At 40.1% G+C, this 23,687-nt stretch overlaps 1 protein-coding gene across 1 annotated transcript in view; it reads right to left on the reverse strand.

Moving 5' to 3' along the window:
* The window catches only part of LOC121551613 (methyltransferase-like protein 22), a 44,315-nt gene that overhangs the window by 15,979 nt on the left and 4,649 nt on the right, over positions 1 to 23,687 (reverse strand). Inside the window, exons 6-8 of the mRNA XM_041864315.2 lie at positions 22,318 to 22,358; positions 20,517 to 20,661; positions 14,629 to 14,700 (exon numbers count right to left, since the gene is read on the reverse strand). Of these exons, the coding sequence (XP_041720249.2) occupies positions 14,629 to 14,700; positions 20,517 to 20,661; positions 22,318 to 22,358 (258 nt within the window). The remainder of the gene's footprint in view (positions 1 to 14,628; positions 14,701 to 20,516; positions 20,662 to 22,317; positions 22,359 to 23,687) is intronic.

A 23,687-nucleotide genomic window follows, 5' to 3' on the forward strand; every position in this document is an offset into this window, starting at 1 on the left:
CCATCTCCTTTTGATCCCATACAGCATGTCAGACTGGTAAAACCATCTCCTTTTGATCCCATACAGCATGTCAGACTGGTAAAACCATCTCCTTTTGATCCCATACAGCATGTCAGACTGGTAAAACCATCTCCTTTTGATCCCATACAGCATGTCAGACTGGTAAAACCATCTCCTTTTGATCCAATACAGCATGTCAGACTGGTAAAACCATCTCCTTTTGATCCCATACAGCATGTCAGACTGGTAAAACCATCTCCTTTTGATCCAATACAGCATGTCAGACTGGTAAAACCATCTCATTTATATCCAATACAGCATGTCAGACTGGTAAAACCATCTCCTTTTGATCCCATACAGCATGTCAGACTGGTAAAACCATCTCCTTTTGATCCAATACAGCATGTCAGACTGGTAAAACCATCTCCTTTTGATCCAATACAGCATGTCAGACTGGTAAAACCATCTCCTTTTGATCCAATACAGCATGTCAGACTGGTAAAACCATTTCCTTTTGATCCCATACAGCATGTCAGACTGGTAAAACCATTTCCTTTTGATCCAATACAGCATGTCAGACTGGTAAAACCATCTCCTTTTGATCCAATACAGCATGTCAGACTGGTAAAACCATCTCCTTTTGATCCAATACAGAATGTCAGACTGGTAAAACCATCTCCTTTTGATCCAATACAGCATGTCAGACTGGTAAAACCATCTCCTTTTGATCCCATACAGCATGTCAGACAGGTAAAACCATCTCCTTTTGATCCAATACAGCATGTCAGACTGGTAAAACCATCTCCTTTTGATCCAATACAGCATGTCAGACTGGTAAAACCATCTCCTTTTGATCCCATACAGCATGTCAGACTGGTAAAACCATCTCCTTTTGATCCCATACAGCATGTCAGACTGGTAAAACCATCTCCTTTTGATCCCATACAGCATGTCAGACTGGTAAAACCATCTCCTTTTGATCCCATACAGCATGTCAGACTGGTAAAACCATCTCCTTTTGATCCCATACAGCATGTCAGACTGGTAAAACCATCTCCTTTTGATCCCATACAGCATGTCAGACTGGTAAAACCATTTCCTTTTGATCCCATACAGCATGTCAGACTGGTAAAACCATTTCCTTTTGATCCAATACAGCATGTCAGACTGGTAAAACCATCTCCTTTTGATCCCATACAGCATGTCAGACTGGTAAAACCATCTCCTTTTGATCCCATACAGCATGTCAGACTGGTAAAACCATCTCCTTTTGATCCAATACAGCATGTCAGACTGGTAAAACCATCTCCTTTTGATCCAATACAGCATGTCAGACTGGTAAAACCATCTCCTTTTGATCCCATACAGCATGTCAGACTGGTAAAACCATCTCCTTTTGATCCCATACAGCATGTCAGACTGGTAAAACCATCTCCTTTTTGATCCAATACAGCATGTCAGACTGGTAAAACCATCTCCTTTTGATCCCATACAGCATGTCAGACTGGTAAAACCATCTCCTTTTGATCCAATACAGCATGTCAGACTGGTAAAACCATCTCCTTTTGATCCCATACAGCATGTCAGACTGGTAAAACCATCTCCTTTTGATCCAATACAGCATGTCAGACTGGTAAAACCATCTCCTTTTGATCCAATACAGCATGTCAGACTGGTAAAACCATCTCCTTTTGATCCCATACAGCATGTCAGACTGGTAAAACCATCTCCTTTTGATCCCATACAGCATGTCAGACTGGTAAAACCATCTCCTTTTGATCCCATACAGCATGTCAGACTGGTAAAACCATCTCCTTTTGATCCCATACAGCATGTCAGACTGGTAAAACCATCTCCTTTTGATCCAATACAGCATGTCAGACTGGTAAAACCATCTCCTTTTGATCCCATACAGCATGTCAGACTGGTAAAACCATCTCCTTTTGATCCAATACAGCATGTCAGACTGGTAAAACCATCTCCTTTTGATCCAATACAGCATGTCAGACTGGTAAAACCATCTCCTTTTGATCCCATACAGCATGTCAGACTGGTAAAACCATCTCCTTTTGATCCAATACAGCATGTCAGACTGGTAAAACCATCTCCTTTTGATCCAATACAGCATGTCAGACTGGTAAAACCATCTCCTTTTGATCCAATACAGCATGTCAGACTGGTAAAACCATCTCCTTTTGATCCCATACAGCATGTCAGACTGGTAAAACCATCTCCTTTTGATCCAATACAGCATGTCAGACTGGTAAAACCATCTCCTTTTGATCCAATACAGCATGTCAGACTGGTAAAACCATCTCCTTTTGATCCAATACAGCATGTCAGACTGGTAAAACCATCTCCTTTGATCCAATACAGCATGTCAGACTGGTAAAACCATCTCCTTTTGATCCCATACAGCATGTCAGACAGGTAAAACCATCTCCTTTTGATCCAATACAGCATGTCAGACTGGTAAAACCATCTCCTTTTGATCCAATACAGCATGTCAGACTGGTAAAACCATCTCCTTTTGATCCCATACAGCATGTCAGACTGGTAAAACCATCTCCTTTTGATCCCATACAGCATGTCAGACTGGTAAAACCATCTCCTTTTGATCCCATACAGCATGTCAGACTGGTAAAACCATCTCCTTTTGATCCCATACAGCATGTCAGACTGGTAAAACCATCTCCTTTTGATCCCATACAGCATGTCAGACTGGTAAAACCATCTCCTTTTGATCCCATACAGCATGTCAGACTGGTAAAACCATTTCCTTTTGATCCCATACAGCATGTCAGACTGGTAAAACCATCTCCTTTTGATCCAATACAGCATGTCAGACTGGTAAAACCATCTCCTTTTGATCCCATACAGCATGTCAGACTGGTAAAACCATCTCCTTTTGATCCCATACAGCATGTCAGACTGGTAAAACCATCTCCTTTTGATCCAATACAGCATGTCAGACTGGTAAAACCATCTCCTTTTGATCCAATACAGCATGTCAGACTGGTAAAACCATCTCCTTTTGATCCCATACAGCATGTCAGACTGGTAAAACCATCTCCTTTTGATCCCATACAGCATGTCAGACTGGTAAAACCATCTCCCTTTTGATCCAATACGGCATGTCAGACTGGTAAAACCATCTCCTTTTGATCCAATACAGCATGTCAGACTGGTAAAACCATCTCCTTTTGATCCCATACAGCATGTCAGACTGGTAAAACCATCTCCTTTTGATCCCATACAGCATGTCAGACTGGTAAAACCATCTCCCTTTTGATCCCATACAGCATGTCAGACTGGTAAAACCATCTCCTTTTGATCCAATACAGCATGTCAGACTGGTAAAACCATCTCCTTTTGATCCCATACAGCATGTCAGACTGGTAAAACCATCTCCTTTTGATCCAATACAGCATGTCAGACTGGTAAAACCATCTCCTTTTGATCCAATACAGCATGTCAGACTGGTAAAACCATCTCCTTTTGATCCCATACAGCATGTCAGACTGGTAAAACCATCTCCCTTTTGATCCAATACAGCATGTCAGACTGGTAAAACCATCTCCTTTTGATCCAATACAGCATGTCAGACTGGTAAAACCATCTCCTTTTGATCCAATACAGCATGTCAGACTGGTAAAACCATCTCCTTTTGATCCCATACAGCATGTCAGACTGGTAAAACCATTTCCTTTTGATCCAATACAGCATGTCAGACTGGTGAAACCATCTCCTTTTGATCCAATACAGCATGTCAGACTGGTAAAACCATCTCCTTTTGATCCAATACAGCATGTCAGACTGGTAAAACCATCTCCTTTTGATCCCATACAGCATGTCAGACTGGTAAAACCATCTCCTTTTGATCCCATACAGCATGTCAGACTGGTAAAACCATCTCCTTTTGATCCCATACAGCATGTCAGACTGGTAAAACCATCTCCTTTTGATCCAATACAGCATGTCAGACTGGTAAAACCATCTCCTTTTGATCCAATACAGCATGTCAGACTGGTAAAACCATCTCCTTTTGATCCCATACAGCATGTCAGACTGGTAAAACCATCTCCTTTTTGATCCAATACAGCATGTCAGACTGGTAAAACCATCTCCTTTTGATCCCATACAGCATGTCAGACTGGTAAAACCATCTCCTTTTGATCCCATACAGCATGTCAGACTGGTAAAACCATCTCCTTTTGATCCAATACAGCATGTCAGACTGGTAAAACCATCTCCTTTTGATCCCATACAGCATGTCAGACTGGTAAAACCATCTCCTTTTGATCCCATACAGCATGTCAGACTGGTAAAACCATCTCCTTTTGATCCCATACAGCATGTCAGACTGGTAAAACCATCTCCTTTTGATCCAATACAGCATGTCAGACTGGTAAAACCATCTCCTTTTGATCCAATACAGCATGTCAGACTGGTAAAACCATCTCCTTTTGATCCAATACAGCATGTCAGACTGGTAAAACCATCTCCTTTTGATCCAATACAGCATGTCAGACTGGTAAAACCATCTCCTTTTGATCCAATACAGCATGTCAGACTGGTAAAACCATCTCCTTTTGATCCCATACAGCATGTCAGACTGGTAAAACCATCTCCTTTTGATCCAATACAGCATGTCAGACTGGTAAAACCATCTCCTTTTGATCCCATACAGCATGTCAGACTGGTAAAACCATCTCCTTTTGATCCAATACAGCATGTCAGACTGGTAAAACCATCTCCTTTTGATCCCATACAGCATGTCAGACTGGTAAAACCATCTCCTTTTGATCCCATACAGCATGTCAGACTGGTAAAACCATCTCCTTTTGATCCAATACAGCATGTCAGACTGGTAAAACCATCTCCCTTTTGATCCCATACAGCATGTCAGACTGGTAAAACCATCTCCTTTTGATCCAATACAGCATGTCAGACTGGTAAAACCATCTCCTTTTGATCCAATACAGCATGTCAGACTGGTAAAACCATCTCCTTTGATCCCATACAGCATGTCAGACTGGTAAAACCATCTCCTTTTGATCCAATACAGCATGTCAGACTGGTAAAACCATCTCCTTTTGATCCCATACAGCATGTCAGACTGGTAAAACCATCTCCTTTTGATCCAATACAGCATGTCAGACTGGTAAAACCATCTCCTTTTGATCCCATACAGCATGTCAGACTGGTAAAACCATCTCCTTTTGATCCCATACAGCATGTCAGACTGGTAAAACCATCTCCTTTTGATCCAATACAGCATGTCAGACTGGTAAAACCATCTCCTTTTGATCCAATACAGCATGTCAGACTGGTAAAACCATCTCCTTTTGATCCAATACAGCATGTCAGACTGGTAAAACCATCTCCTTTTGATCCCATACAGCATGTCAGACTGGTAAAACCATCTCCTTTTGATCCAATACAGCATGTCAGACTGGTAAAACCATCTCCTTTTGATCCCATACAGCATGTCAGACTGGTAAAACCATCTCCTTTTGATCCAATACAGCATGTCAGACTGGTAAAACCATCTCCTTTTGATCCCAATACAGCATGTCAGACTGGTAAAACCATCTCCTTTTGATCCCATACAGCATGTCAGACTGGTAAAACCATCTCCTTTTGATCCCATACAGCATGTCAGACTGGTAAAACCATCTCCTTTTGATCCCATACAGCATGTCAGACTGGTAAAACCATCTCCTTTTGATCCCATACAGCATGTCAGACTGGTAAAACCATCTCCTTTTGATCCAATACAGCATGTCAGACTGGTAAAACCATCTCCTTTTGATCCCATACAGCATGTCAGACTGGTAAAACCATCTCCTTTTGATCCAATACAGCATGTCAGACTGGTAAAACCATCTCCTTTTGATCCCATACAGCATGTCAGACTGGTAAAACCATCTCCTTTTGATCCCATACAGCATGTCAGACTGGTAAAACCATCTCCTTTTGATCCATACAGCATGTCAGACTGGTAAAACCATCTCCCTTTTGATCCCATACAGCATGTCAGACTGGTAAAACCATCTCCTTTTGATCCCATACAGCATGTCAGACTGGTAAAACCATCTCCTTTTGATCCCATACAGCATGTCAGACTGGTAAAACCATCTCCTTTTGATCCAATACAGCATGTCAGACTGGTAAAACCATCTCCTTTTGATCCAATACAGCATGTCAGACTGGTAAAACCATCTCCTTTTGATCCAATACAGCATGTCAGACTGGTAAAACCATCTCCTTTTGATCCCATACAGCATGTCAGACTGGTAAAACCATCTCCTTTTGATCCAATACAGCATGTCAGACTGGTAAAACCATCTCCTTTTGATCCAATACAGCATGTCAGACTGGTAAAACCATCTCCTTTTGATCCAATACAGCATGTCAGACTGGTAAAACCATCTCCTTTTGATCCCATACAGCATGTCAGACTGGTAAAACCATCTCCTTTTGATCCAATACAGCATGTCAGACTGGTAAAACCATCTCCTTTTGATCCCATACAGCATGTCAGACTGGTAAAACCATCTCCTTTTGATCCAATACAGCATGTCAGACTGGTAAAACCATCTCCTTTTGATCCAATACAGCATGTCAGACTGGTAAAACCATCTCCTTTTGATCCAATACAGCATGTCAGACTGGTAAAACCATCTCCTTTTGATCCAATACAGCATGTCAGACTGGTAAAACCATCTCCTTTTGATCCAATACAGCATGTCAGACTGGTAAAACCATCTCCTTTTGATCCAATACAGCATGTCAGACTGGTAAAACCATCTCCTTTTGATCCAATACAGCATGTCAGACTGGTAAAACCATCTCCTTTTGATCCCATACAGCATGTCAGACTGGTAAAACCATCTCCCTTTTGATCCAATACAGCATGTCAGACTGGTAAAACCATCTCCTTTTGATCCCATACAGCATGTCAGACTGGTAAAACCATCTCCTTTTGATCCCATACAGCATGTCAGACTGGTAAAACCATCTCCTTTTGATCCAATACAGCATGTCAGACTGGTAAAACCATCTCCTTTTGATCCCATACAGCATGTCAGACTGGTAAAACCATCTCCTTTTGATCCAATACAGCATGTCAGACTGGTAAAACCATCTCCTTTTGATCCAATACAGCATGTCAGACTGGTAAAACCATCTCCTTTTGATCCCATACAGCATGTCAGACTGGTAAAACCATCTCCTTTTGATCCAATACAGCATGTCAGACTGGTAAAACCATCTCCTTTTGATCCCATACAGCATGTCAGACTGGTAAAACCATCTCCTTTTGATCCAATACAGGATGTCAGACTGGTAAAACCATCTCCTTTTGATCCAATACAGCATGTCAGACTGGTAAAACCATCTCCTTTTGATCCCATACAGCATGTCAGACTGGTAAAACCATCTCCTTTTGATCCAATACAGCATGTCAGACTGGTAAAACCATCTCCTTTTGATCCAATACAGCATGTCAGACTGGTAAAACCATCTCCTTTTGATCCAATACAGCATGTCAGACTGGTAAAACCATCTCCTTTTGATCCCATACAGCATGTCAGACTGGTAAAACCATCTCCTTTTGATCCAATACAGCATGTCAGACTGGTAAAACCATCTCCTTTTGATCCCATACAGCATGTCAGACTGGTAAAACCATCTCCTTTTGATCCAATACAGCATGTCAGACTGGTAAAACCATCTCCTTTTGATCCAATACAGCATGTCAGACTGGTAAAACCATCTCCTTTTGATCCCATACAGCATGTCAGACTGGTAAAACCATCTCCTTTTGATCCCATACAGCATGTCAGACTGGTAAAACCATCTCCTTTTGATCCCATACAGCATGTCAGACTGGTAAAACCATCTCCTTTTGATCCCATACAGCATGTCAGACTGGTAAAACCATCTCCTTTTGATCCAATACAGCATGTCAGACTGGTAAAACCATCTCCTTTTGATCCCATACAGCATGTCAGACTGGTAAAACCATCTCCTTTTGATCCAATACAGCATGTCAGACTGGTAAAACCATCTCCTTTTGATCCAATACAGCATGTCAGACTGGTAAAACCATCTCCTTTTGATCCCATACAGCATGTCAGACTGGTAAAACCATCTCCTTTTGATCCAATACAGCATGTCAGACTGGTAAAACCATCTCCTTTTGATCCAATACAGCATGTCAGACTGGTAAAACCATCTCCTTTTGATCCCATACAGCATGTCAGACTGGTAAAACCATCTCCTTTTGATCCCATACAGCATGTCAGACTGGTAAAACCATCTCCTTTTTGATCCCATACAGCATGTCAGACTGGTAAAACCATCTCCTTTTGATCCAATACAGCATGTCAGACTGGTAAAACCATCTCCTTTTGATCCAATACAGCATGTCAGACTGGTAAAACCATCTCCTTTTGATCCAATACAGCATGTCAGACTGGTAAAACCATCTCCTTTTGATCCAATACAGCATGTCAGACAGGTAAAACCATCTCCTTTTGATCCAATACAGCATGTCAGACTGGTAAAACCATCTCCTTTTGATCCCATACAGCATGTCAGACTGGTAAAACCATCTCCTTTTGATCCCATACAGCATGTCAGACTGGTAAAACCATCTCCTTTTGATCCAATACAGCATGTCAGACTGGTAAAACCATCTCCTTTTGATCCCATACAGCATGTCAGACTGGTAAAACCATCTCCTTTTGATCCAATACAGCATGTCAGACTGGTAAAACCATCTCCTTTTGATCCCATACAGCATGTCAGACTGGTAAAACCATCTCCTTTTGATCCAATACAGCATGTCAGACTGGTAAAACCATCTCCTTTTGATCCAATACAGCATGTCAGACTGGTAAAACCATCTCCTTTTGATCCAATACAGCATGTCAGACTGGTAAAACCATCTCCTTTTGATCCAATACAGCATGTCAGACTGGTAAAACCATCTCCTTTTGATCCAATACAGCATGTCAGACTGGTAAAACCATCTCCTTTTGATCCCATACAGCATGTCAGACTGGTAAAACCATCTCCTTTTGATCCAATACAGCATGTCAGACTGGTAAAACCATCTCCTTTTGATCCAATACAGCATGTCAGACTGGTAAAACCATCTCCTTTTGATCCAATACAGCATGTCAGACTGGTAAAACCATCTCCTTTTGATCCCATACAGCATGTCAGACTGGTAAAACCATCTCCTTTTGATCCAATACAGCATGTCAGACTGGTAAAACCATCTCCTTTTGATCCAATACAGCATGTCAGACTGGTAAAACCATCTCCTTTTGATCCCATACAGCATGTCAGACTGGTAAAACCATCTCCTTTTGATCCCATACAGCATGTCAGACTGGTAAAACCATCTCCTTTTGATCCAATACAGCATGTCAGACTGGTAAAACCATCTCCTTTTGATCCAATACAGCATGTCAGACTGGTAAAACCATCTCCTTTTGATCCAATACAGCATGTCAGACTGGTAAAACCATCTCCTTTTGATCCAATACAGCATGTCAGACTGGTAAAACCATCTCCTTTTGATCCAATACAGCATGTCAGACTGGTAAAACCATCTCCTTTTGATCCCATACAGCATGTCAGACTGGTAAAACCATCTCCTTTTGATCCAATACAGCATGTCAGACTGGTAAAACCATCTCCTTTTGATCCCATACAGCATGTCAGACTGGTAAAACCATCTCCTTTTGATCCAATACAGCATGTCAGACTGGTAAAACCATCTCCTTTTGATCCCATACAGCATGTCAGACTGGTAAAACCATCTCCTTTTGATCCCATACAGCATGTCAGACTGGTAAAACCATCTCCTTTTGATCCAATACAGCATGTCAGACTGGTAAAACCATCTCCTTTTGATCCCATACAGCATGTCAGACTGGTAAAACCATCTCCTTTTGATCCAATACAGCATGTCAGACTGGTAAAACCATCTCCTTTTGATCCCATACAGCATGTCAGACTGGTAAAACCATCTCCTTTTGATCCAATACAGCATGTCAGACTGGTAAAACCATCTCCTTTTGATCCCATACAGCATGTCAGACTGGTAAAACCATCTCCTTTTGATCCAATACAGCATGTCAGACTGGTAAAACCATCTCCTTTTGATCCAATACAGCATGTCAGACTGGTAAAACCATCTCCTTTTGATCCCATACAGCATGTCAGACTGGTAAAACCATCTCCTTTTGATCCAATACAGCATGTCAGACTGGTAAAACCATCTCCTTTTGATCCAATACAGCATGTCAGACTGGTAAAACCATCTCCTTTTGATCCAATACAGCATGTCAGACTGGTAAAACCATCTCCTTTTGATCCCATACAGCATGTCAGACTGGTAAAACCATCTCCTTTTGATCCAATACAGCATGTCAGACTGGTAAAACCATCTCCTTTTGATCCAATACAGCATGTCAGACTGGTAAAACCATCTCCTTTTGATCCAATACAGCATGTCAGACTGGTAAAACCATCTCCTTTTGATCCAATACAGCATGTCAGACTGGTAAAACCATCTCCTTTTGATCCAATACAGCATGTCAGACTGGTAAAACCATCTCCTTTTGATCCAATACAGCATGTCAGACTGGTAAAACCATCTCCTTTTGATCCCATACAGCATGTCAGACTGGTAAAACCATCTCCTTTTGATCCAATACAGCATGTCAGACTGGTAAAACCATCTCCTTTTGATCCCATACAGCATGTCAGACTGGTAAAACCATCTCCTTTTGATCCAATACAGCATGTCAGACTGGTAAAACCATCTCCTTTTGATCCAATACAGCATGTCAGACTGGTAAAACCATCTCCTTTTGATCCCATACAGCATGTCAGACTGGTAAAACCATCTCCTTTTGATCCCATACAGCATGTCAGACTGGTAAAACCATCTCCTTTTGATCCCATACAGCATGTCAGACTGGTAAAACCATCTCCTTTTGATCCCATACAGCATGTCAGACTGGTAAAACCATCTCCTTTTGATCCAATACAGCATGTCAGACTGGTAAAACCATCTCCTTTTGATCCAATACAGCATGTCAGACTGGTAAAACCATCTCCTTTTGATCCAATACAGCATGTCAGACTGGTAAAACCATCTCCTTTTGATCCAATACAGCATGTCAGACTGGTAAAACCATCTCCTTTTGATCCCATACAGCATGTAAGACTGGTAAAACCATCTCTTTTTGATCCAATACAGCATGTCAGACTGGTAAAACCATCTCCTTTTGATCCAATACAGCATGTCAGACTGGTAAAACCATCTCCTTTTGATCCAATACAGCATGTCAGACTGGTAAAACCATTTCCTTTTGATCCCATACAGCATGTCAGACTGGTAAAACCATCTCCTTTTGATCCAATACAGCATGTCAGACTGGTAAAACCATCTCCTTTTGATCCAATACAGCATGTCAGACTGGTAAAACCATCTCCTTTTGATCCAATACAGCATGTCAGACTGGTAAAACCATCTCCTTTTGATCCAATACAGCATGTCAGACTGGTAAAACCATCTCCTTTTGATCCCATACAGCATGTCAGACTGGTAAAACCATCTCCTTTTGATCCAATACAGCATGTCAGACTGGTAAAACCATCTCCTTTTGATCCCATACAGCATGTCAGACTGGTAAAACCATCTCCTTTTGATCCCATACAGCATGTCAGACTGGTAAAACCATCTCCTTTTGATCCAATACAGCATGTCAGACTGGTAAAACCATCTCCTTTTGATCCCATACAGCATGTCAGACTGGTAAAACCATCTCCTTTTTGATCCCATACAGCATGTCAGACTGGTAAAACCATCTCCTTTTGATCCAATACAGCATGTCAGACTGGTAAAACCATCTCCTTTTGATCCCATACAGCATGTCAGACTGGTAAAACCATCTCCTTTTGATCCAATACAGCATGTCAGACTGGTAAAACCATCTCCTTTTGATCCAATACAGCATGTCAGACTGGTAAAACCATCTCCCTTTTGATCCAATACAGCATGTCAGACTGGTAAAACCATCTCCTTTTGATCCAATACAGCATGTCAGACTGGTAAAACCATCTCCTTTTGATCCAATACAGCATGTCAGACTGGTAAAACCATCTCCTTTTGATCCAATACAGCATGTCAGACTGGTAAAACCATCTCCTTTTGATCCCATACAGCATGTCAGACTGGTAAAACCATCTCCTTTTGATCCAATACAGCATGTCAGACTGGTAAAACCATCTCCTTTTGATCCCATACAGCATGTCAGACTGGTAAAACCATCTCCTTTTGATCCAATACAGCATGTCAGACTGGTAAAACCATCTCCTTTTGATCCAATACAGCATGTCAGACTGGTAAAACCATCTCCTTTTGATCCAATACAGCATGTCAGACTGGTAAAACCATCTCCTTTTGATCCAATACAGCATGTCAGACTGGTAAAACCATCTCCTTTTGATCCCATACAGCATGTCAGACTGGTAAAACCATCTCCTTTTGATCCAATACAGCATGTCAGACTGGTAAAACCATCTCCTTTTGATCCCATACAGCATGTCAGACTGGTAAAACCATCTCCTTTTGATCCCATACAGCATGTCAGACTGGTAAAACCATCTCCTTTTGATCCAATACAGCATGTCAGACTGGTAAAACCATCTCCTTTTGATCCCATACAGCATGTCAGACTGGTAAAACCATCTCCTTTTGATCCAATACAGCATGTCAGACTGGTAAAACCATCTCCTTTTGATCCAATACAGCATGTCAGACTGGTAAAACCATCTCCTTTTGATCCCATACAGCATGTCAGACTGGTAAAACCATATCCTTTTGATCCAATACAGCATGTCAGACTGGTAAAACCATCTCCTTTTGATCCAATACAGCATGTCAGACTGGTAAAACCATCTCCTTTTGATCCAATACAGCATGTCAGACTGGTAAAACCATCTCCTTTTGATCCCATACAGCATGTCAGACTGGTAAAACCATCTCCTTTTGATCCAATACAGCATGTCAGACTGGTAAAACCATCTCCTTTTGATCCAATACAGCATGTCAGACTGGTAAAACCATCTCCTTTTGATCCAATACAGCATGTCAGACTGGTAAAACCATCTCCTTTTGATCCAATACAGCATGTCAGACTGGTAAAACCATCTCCTTTTGATCCAATACAGCATGTCAGACTGGTAAAACCATTTCCTTTTGATCCAATACAGCATGTCAGACTGGTAAAACCATCTCCTTTTGATCCCATACAGCATGTCAGACTGGTAAAACCATTTCCTTTTGATCCAATACAGCATGTCAGACTGGTAAAACCATCTCCTTTTGATCCCATACAGCATGTCAGACTGGTAAAACCATCTCCTTTTGATCCAATACAGCATGTCAGACTGGTAAAACCTTCTCCTTTTGATCCAATACAGCATGTCAGACTGGTAAAACCATCTCCTTTTGATCCCATACAGCATGTCAGACTGGTAAAACCATCTCCTTTTGATCCCATACAGCATGTCAGACTGGTAAAACCATCTCCTTTTGATCCAATACAGCATGTCAGACTGGTAAAACCATCTCCTTTTGATCCCATACAGCATGTCAGACTGGTAAAACCATCTCCTTTTGATCCAATACAGCATGTCAGACTGGTAAAACCATCTCCTTTTGATCCCATACAGCATGTCAGACTGGTAAAACCATCTCCTTTTGATCCAATACAGCATGTCAGACTGGTAAAACCATCTCCTTTTGATCCAATACAGCATGTCAGACTGGTAAAACCATCTCCTTTTGATCCCATACAGCATGTCAGACTGGTAAAACCATCTCCTTTTGATCCCATACAGCATGTCAGACTGGTAATGGTTTGGTGTAGGCTGCTGCAACATTTCTGTTAAGAGTTTTTGCTTGTGTCTAGACTCGGCCGGTAGCTTAGTGGTTAAGAGCGTAGTGCCAGTAACCGAAAGGTCGCTGGTTCTAATCCCCGAGCCGACTAGGTGAAAGATCTGTCGATGTGCCCTTGAGCAAGGCACTTAACCCTAATTGCTCCTGTAATTCGCTCTGGATAAGAGCGTCTGCTAAATGACTAAAATGTAAATGTTGTCATGTTGGCTAAATAAATAGCTGTATTAGCGTGCCACCGTGAACTGTGATTTCTGGGAATCTGGTTTGTCAAGAAAAATACAACCACGAGTTGACAATTCATGAGGCAAATCAGTCTAAAAAAACATGACTTTGTCCCTCATCTTAAACCTTTGAATGAATATTTTTTATTAAACTAAATCAAAAGTGGTGAGGCGCTGCCCGACCTGATTGAAAATTGCTGGGGCAAATGCCAGCTGGCCACACGTTTGCCCGAAGCCCTGGGCTAAACGTAACAAATGCCAGCTGGCCACACGTTTGCCCGCAGCCCTGGGCTAAACGTAACAAATGCCAGCTGGCCACACGTTTGCCCGCAGCCCTGGGCTAAACGTAACAAATGCCAGCTGGCCACACGTTTGCCCGCAGCCCTGGGCTAAACGTAACAAATGTTCTCTCACCTGCAGGCTCCATCAGGTGTCTGTTTAAAATCACGTTCTTCTGGCACATGCTCAGTAGGTCCTCCCCAACGTCTGCAACACAACATTCCACAGATATTGGGATTTTACACAGCATTTATATAACTTTAAAACTTAACAGAGACATTGGGCTTTAAACATTACAGAGACATTGGGCTTACAACATCCCAAAAACACAACATTTTAAATAGAACAAACAGGGCAAAAAAATTATTAATGTAATTAAGAACAGCTTGCTAACATACTAGCTCATCAATTCTTACGATGATTCTAACCTTGGTTCACTGAAGCCTGGTAACTACCATGTAGAATGGTTTCTGCATCAGAGATGATTCTGACTTTGGTTCATTGAAGCCTGGTAACTACCATGTAGAATGGTTTCTGTATCAGAGATGATTCTGATGGTATAGGCTAGAGTATGGTACAGTATAGTATAGGCTAGAGTATAGTATAGGCTACAATATAGTATAGGCTACAGTATAGTATAGGCTAGAGTATGGTACAGTATAGTATAGGCTACAGTATAGTATAGGCTACAGTATAGTATAGGCTACAGTATAGTATAGGCTAGAGTATGGTACAGTATAGTATAGGCTACAGTATAGTATAGGCTACAGTATAGTATAGGCTACAGTATAGGCTACAGTATAGTACAGGCTACAGTATAGTATAGGCTACAGTATAGTATAGGCTACAGTATAGTACAGTATAGTATAGGCTACAGTATAGTACAGGCTACAGTATAGTATAGGCTACAGTATAGGCTACAGTATAGTACAGGCTACAGTATAGTATAGGCTACAGTATGGTATAGGCTACAGTATAGTACAGTATAGTATAGGCTACAGTATGGTATAGGCTACAGTATAGTATAGGCTACAGTATGGTATAGGCTACAGTATAGGCTACAGTATGGTATAGGCTACAGTATAGTATAGTACAGTATAGTACAGTATAGTATATGCTACAGTATAGTACAGTATAGTATAGGCTACAGTATAGTATAGGCTACAGTATAGTATAGGCTACAGTATAGTACAGGCTACAGTATAGTATAGGCTACAGTATAGTATAGGCTACAGTATAGTACAGGCTACAGTATAGTACAAGCTACAATATAGTATAGTACAGTATAGTATAGGCTACAGTATAGTATAGGCTACAGTATAGTACAGGCTACAGTATAGTATAGTATAGGCTACAGTATAGTATAGGCTACAGTATAGTATAGGCTACAGTATAGTATAGGCTACAGTATAGTATAGGCTACAGTACAGTATAGTATAGGCTACAGTATAGTATAGGCTACAGTATAGTATAGGCTACAGTACAGTATAGTATAGGCTACAGTATAGTACAGGCTACAGTATAGTATAGGCTACAGTACAGTATAGTATAGGCTACAGTATAGTACAGTATAGTATAGGCTACAGTATAGTATAGGCTACAGTATAGTATAGGCTACAGTATAGTACAGGCTACAGTATAGTATAGGCTACAGTATAGGCTACAGTATAGTACAGGCTACAGTATAGTATAGGCTACAGTATAGTACAGTAGAGTATAGGCTACAGTATAGTATAGGCTACAGTATAGTATAGACTACAGTATAGTATAGTATAGGCTACAGTATAGTATAGGCTACAGTATAGTACAGTAGAGTATATGCTACAGTATAGTATAGGCTACAGTATAGTATAGTATAGGCTACAGTATAGTATAGGCTACAGTATAGTACAGTATAGGCTACAGTATAGTATAGGCTACAGTATAGTATAGGCTACAGTATAGTATAGACTACAGTATAGTATAGGCTACAGTATAGTATAGGCTACAGTATAGTACAGGCTACAGTATAGTATAGGCTACAGTATGGTATAGGCTACAGTATGGTATAGGCTACAGTATAGTATAGGCTACAGTATAGTATAGGCTACAGTATAGTACAGGCTACAGTATAGTACAGGCTACAGTATAGTATAGTATAGGCTACAGTATAGTATAGGCTACAGTATAGTATAGGCTACAGTATAGTATAGGCTACAGTATAGTACAGCATAGTATAGGCTACAGTATAGTACAGGCTACAGTATAGTATAGTATAGGCTACAGTATAGTATAGGCTACAGTATAGTATAGGCTACAGTATAGTACAGGCTACAGTATAGTATAGGCTACAGTATAGTACAGTATAGTATAGGCTACAGTATAGTATAGGCTACAGTATAGGCTACAGTATAGTACAGGCTACAGTATAGTACAGGCTACAGTATAGGCTACAGTATAGTATAGGCTACAGTATAGGCTACAGTATAGTACAGGCTACAGTATAGTACAGGCTACAGTATAGGCTACAGTATAGTATAGGCTACAGTATAGTACAGTATAGTATAGGCTACAGTATAGTATAGGCTACAGTATAGTATAGGCTACAGTATAGTATAGGCTACAGTATGGTACAGGCTACAGTATAGTATAGGCTACAGTATAGTACAGTATAGTATAGGCTACAGTATAGTATAGGCTACAGTATAGGCTACAGTATAGTACAGGCTACAGTATAGTACAGGCTACAGTATAGTACAGTAGAGTATAGGCTACAGTATAGTATAGGCTACAGTATAGTACAGTAGAGTATAGGCTACAGTATAGTATAGGCTACAGTATAGTATAGTATAGTATAGGCTACAGTATAGTATAGGCTACAGTATAGTACAGTATAGTACAGTATAGTGCTACAGTATAGTATAGGCTACAGTATAGTACAGTATAGGCTACAGTACTATGGTCCTCTGTAGCTCAGCTGGTAGAGCACGGCGCTTGTAACGCCAAGGTAGTGGGGTCGAACCCCGGGACCACCCATATACAAAAAAAAAATGTATGCACGCATGACTGTAAGTCGCTTTGGATAAAAGCGTCTGCTAAATGGCATATTATTATTATTATTATTATTATTATTATTATTATAGTGTATAGTACAGTATAGTATAGGCTACAGTATAGTATAGGCTACAGTATAGTATAGGCTACAGTATAGTACAGTATAGTATAGGCTACAGTATAGTATAGGCTACAGTATAGTACAGTATGGTATAGGCTACAGTATAGTATAGGCTACAGTATAGTACAGTATAGTATAGGCTACAGTATAGTACAGGCTACAGTATAGTACAGGCTACAGTATAGTACAGGCTACAGTATAGTATAGGCTACAGTATAGTATAGGCTACAGTATAGTACAGTATAGTATAGGCTACAGTATAGTATAGGCTACAGTATAGTACAGTATAGTATAGGCTACAGTATAGTACAGGCTACAGTATAGTACAGTATAGTATAGGCTACAGTATAGTACAGGCTACAGTATAGTACAGGCTACAGTATAGTACAGGCTACAGTATAGTATAGGCTACAGTATAGTATAGGCTACAGTATAGTACAGTATAGTATAGGCTACAGTAGAGTATAGGCTACAGTATAGTACAGTATAGTATAGGCTACAGTATAGTACAGTATAGTATAGGCTACAGTATAGTATAGGCTACAGTATAGTACAGTATAGTATAGGCTACAGTAGAGTATAGGCTACAGTATAGTACAGTATAGTATAGGCCAGAGGTGTGGACTCGAGTCATGTGACTTGGACTCGAGTCAGACTCGAGTCATGAATTTGATGACTTCAGACTCGACTCGACAAAATGTACAAAGACTTGCAACTCGACTTGGACTTTAACATCAATGACTCGTGACTTGACTTGGACTTGCGCCTTATGACTCGAGAAGACTTGCTACGAGGACTTGTAATGACTTGCAAAGGCTTGCTAAGAGGACTTGAAATGACTCGAAACTAAAATGTAGGACTTTGGACTCGACTTGAGACTTGATGGCTTTGACTTTTGACTCGACTTGGGACTTGCCTCATCTTTGACTCGACTTGACTCGGGACTCGAGGGCAAAGACTTGAGACTTACTTGTGACTTGCATAACAATGACTTTGTCCCACCTCTGGTATAGGCTACAGTATAGTACAGTATAGTATAGGCTACAGTATAGTATAGGCTACAGTATAGTACAGTATAGTATAGGCTACAGTATAGTATAGGCTACAGTATAGTACAGTATAGTATAGGCTACAGTATAGTATAGGCTACAGTATAGTACAGTATAGGCTACAGTATAGTACAGTATAGTATAGGCTACAGTATAGTACAGTATAGTATAGGCTACAGTATAGTATAGGCTACATTATAGTACAGTATAGTATAGGCTACAGTATAGTATAGGCTACAGTATAGTACAGTATGGTATAGGCTACAGTATAGTATAGGCTACAGTATAGTACAGTATAGTATAGGCTACAGTAGAGTATATGCTACAGTATAGTACAGTATAGTATAGGCTACAGTATAGTACAGTATAGTATAGGCTACAGTATAGTATAGGCTACAGTATAGTACAGTATAGTATAGGCTACAGTATAGTATAGGCTACAGTATAGTACAGTATGGTATAGGCTACAGTATAGTATAGGCTACAGTATAGTACAGTATAGTATAGGCTACAGTATAGTATAGGCTACAGTATAGTACAGGCTACAGTATAGTACAGGCTACAGTATAGTATAGGCTACAGTATAGTATAGGCTACAGTATAGTACAGTATAGTATAGGCTACAGTAGAGTATAGGCTACAGTATAGTACAGTATAGTATAGGCTACAGTATAGTACAGTATAGTATAGGCTACAGTATAGTATAGGCTACAGTATAGTACAGTATAGTATAGGCTACAGTAGAGTATAGGCTACAGTATAGTACAGTATAGTATAGGCTACAGTATAGTACAGTATAGTATAGGCTACAGTATAGTACAGTATGGTATAGGCTACAGTATAGTACAGTATAGTATAGGCTACAGTATAGTATAGGCTACAGTATAGTACAGTATAGTATAGGCTACAGTATAGTACAGTATAGTATAGGCTACAGTATAGTACAGTATAGTATAGGCTACAGTATAGTATAGGCTACAGTATAGTACAGTATAGTATAGGCTACAGTATAGTATAGGCTACAGTATAGTACAGTATGGTATAGGCTACAGTATAGTATAGGCTACAGTATAGTACAGTATAGTATAGGCTACAGTATAGTATAGGCTACAGTATAGTACAGGCTACAGTATAGTACAGGCTACAGTATAGTACAGGCTACAGTATAGTATAGGCTACAGTATAGTATAGGCTACAGTATAGTACAGTATAGTATAGGCTACAGTAGAGTATAGGCTACAGTATAGTATAGGCTACAGTAGAGTATAGGCTACAGTATAGTATAGTATAGTATAGGCTACAGTATATTATAGGCTACAGTATAGTACAGTATAGTATAGGCTACAGTAGAGTATAGGCTACAGTATAGTATAGTATAGTATAGGCTACAGTATATTATAGGCTACAGTATAGTACAGTATAGTATAGGCTACAGTATATTATAGGCTACAGTATAGTACAGTATAGTATAGGCTACAGTAGAGTATAGGCTACAGTATAGTATAGGCTACAGTATAGTATAGTATAGTATAGGCTACAGTATAGTATAGGCTACAGTAGAGTATAGGCTACAGTATAGTATAGTATAGTATAGGCTACAGTATATTATAGGCTACAGTATAGTACAGTATAGTATAGGCTACAGTATATTATAGGCTACAGTATAGTACAGTATAGTATAGGCTACAGTAGAGTATAGGCTACAGTATGGGTATTCTACTCAGAAATGGTGCACGCAGATATTTAGTGTGAAATTTACGCAGCGGTTATAAATGAGGCCCCAGGGGAGAAGAACCCTGGTTTACCTGTTGGTACCTCACCTGTGCAGTACACAGTTTTGGCCACCGTTGCCATGACTATGCTGGTCAGCCCAGTCCCCGCCCCCAACTCCAAGACGGTGGCTCCTCTGAACGTAGTTGGCTGAGACAGGATTAAATCAGCCAATAGGAACGCACCACGCCAGACCTAGGAAAGGAGAGATAGTGTCACATAATAAGTTGCATGGACTCACTCTGTGTGCAATAATAGTGTTTAACATGACTACCTCATCTCTGTACCCCACACATACAATTATCTGTAAGGTCCCTGAGTCGAGCAGTGAATTTCAAGCACAGATTCAACTACAAAGACCAGGGAGGTTTTCCAATGCCTCGTTAAGAAGGGCTCCTATTGGTAGATGGGTAAAAAATAAATAAATCTGACATTGAATATCCGTTTGAGCACGGTGAAGTTATTAATTACACTTTGGATGGTGTATCAATACACCCAGTCACTACAAAGATACAGTCATCCTTCCTAACTCAGTTGCCAGAGAGGAAGGAAACCGCTCAGGGATTTCACCATGAGGCCAATGGTGACTATTAAACAGTTACAGAGTTTAATGGCTGTAATAGGAGAAAACTGAGGAGGGATCAACAACATTGTAGTTACTCCACAATACTAACCTAATTAAAAGAGTGAAAAGAAGGAAGCATGTACAGAATAAAAATATTCCAAAACATGCATCCTGTTTGCAACAAGCCACTAAAGTAATACCGCAAAAAATGTGACAAGGCAATTCCCTTTTTGTCCTGAATACAAAGCATGATGTTTGGGGCAAATCCCATTGCTGAGTAACACTCTCCATATTTTCAAGCATAGTGGTGACTGCATCATGTTATGGGTATGTTTGTAATCGTTAAGGACTGGGGAGTTTTTCAAGATAAAAAAATTAAGCACAGGCAAAATCCTAGAGGCAAACCTGGTTCAATCTGCTTTCCACCAGACATTGGGAGATTAATACACCTTTCATCAGGACAATAACCTAAAACACAAGGCCAAATCTACACTATGGATGTTTACCAAAAAGACAGTGAATGTTCCGGAGTAGCCGAGTTACAGTTTTGACGTGAAAATCTAAGGCAAGACCTGAAAATGGTTGTCTAGCAATGATCAACAACCAATTTGACTGAGCTTAAAGAATTTTGAAAATAATAATGGGCAAATTTTGCACATCTAGGTGTGAATACTTACATAAATGAAATATTTTGAACTTATTTGTCAATAAATTTGCAAAAATGTCTAAAAACATGTTTTCACTTGTTCATTATAGGGTATTGTGTCTAGATGGGTGAGAAAATAAATCAATTTAATCAATTTTGAATTCAGGCTGTAACACAACAAAATATGGAATAAGTCAAGGGGTGTAAATACTTTTTGAAGGCACTGTACATTATATATATCAGAGGAAGGAAAAAGAAGGTAGCGAGAGAGAGAGTAAGAGAGACAGACACAGAGCGAGGGAGAGAGACAGACACAGAGCGAGGGAGAGAGACAGACACAGAGCGAGGGAGAGAGACAGACACAGAGCGAGGGAGAGAGACAGACACAGAGCGAGGGAGAGAGACAGACACAGAGCGAGGGAGAGAGACAGACACAGAGCGAGGGAGAGAGACAGACACAGAGCGAGGGAGAGAGACAGACACAGAGCGAGGGGAGAGAGACAGACACAGAGCGAGGGAGAGAGACAGACACAGAGCGAGGGAGAGAGACAGACACAGAGCGAGGGAGAGAGACAGACACAGAGCGAGGGAGAGAGACAGACACAGAGCGAGGGAGAGGGAGAGTGGAAGAGTGACTCACCTGTTTACCAACATCTTCTAAAGGCGTGGCCATAGTGTGTTCTGTTAGAGATATGTTGGATTTAAACAGTTATAACACACACATAAACACAGTTATAACTCACACATAAACACAGTTATAACACACACACCAACAGTTATAACTCACACAAACAGTTATAACACACACATAAACACAGTTATAACACACACACCAACACAGTTATAACACACACACACCAACAGTTATAACACACACACCAACACAGTTATAACACACACACATTAACACAGTTATAACTCACATAAACAGAGTTATAACACACACACCAACAGTTATAACTCACACAAATAGTTATAACACACATAAACAGTTATAACACACACATAAACACAGTTATAACACACACACCAACACAGTTATAACACACACACCAACACAGTTATAACACACACACCAACACAGTTATAACTCACATAAACAGAGTTAACACACACAAATAGTTATAACACACACATAAACACAGTTATAACACACACATAAACACAGTTATAACACACACATAAACACAGTTATAACACACATAAACACAGTTATAACACACACATAAACACAGTTATAACACACACACATAAACACAGTTATAACTCACACAAACACAGTTATAACTCACACATACACATAGTTATAACACACAAACAGTTATAGCTCACATAAACAGTTATATCACCACATAAACACAGTTATAACTCACAAATACAGTTATAACAAACACAAACAAAGTTATAACACACAAACAGTTATAACTCACACATAAACACAGTTATAACACACACACCAACAGTTATAACTCACACACCAACAGTTATAACTCACACATAAACACAGTTATAACTCACACATAAACACAGTTATAACTCACACATAAACACAGTGATAACTCACACATAAACACAGTGATAACTCACACATAAACACAGTGATAACTCACACATAAACACAGTGATAACTCACACATAAACACAGTGATAACTCACACATAAACACAGTGATAACTCACACATAAACACAGTGATAACTCACACATAAACACAGTGATAACTCACACATAAACACAGTGATAACTCACACATAAACACAGTGATAACACACATAAACACAGTGATAACACACATAAACACAGTGATAACACACATAAACACAGTGATAACACACATAAACACAATGATAACTCACATAAACACAGTGATAACACACAGACACAGTGATAACTCACATAAACACAGTTACAACACATACTTCTGCCTCTCAGACCTGTCTTCACTCAGCTCTTCAGGAATTACACTGGACTAAAAAGAAAAGTAGTGACCAGGGTCAGTCAGAGGTAGAAA

Source organism: Coregonus clupeaformis, unplaced genomic scaffold (assembly GCF_020615455.1).
Source record: "Coregonus clupeaformis isolate EN_2021a unplaced genomic scaffold, ASM2061545v1 scaf0235, whole genome shotgun sequence".
Classification (NCBI taxonomy): Eukaryota; Metazoa; Chordata; class Actinopteri; order Salmoniformes; family Salmonidae; genus Coregonus; species Coregonus clupeaformis.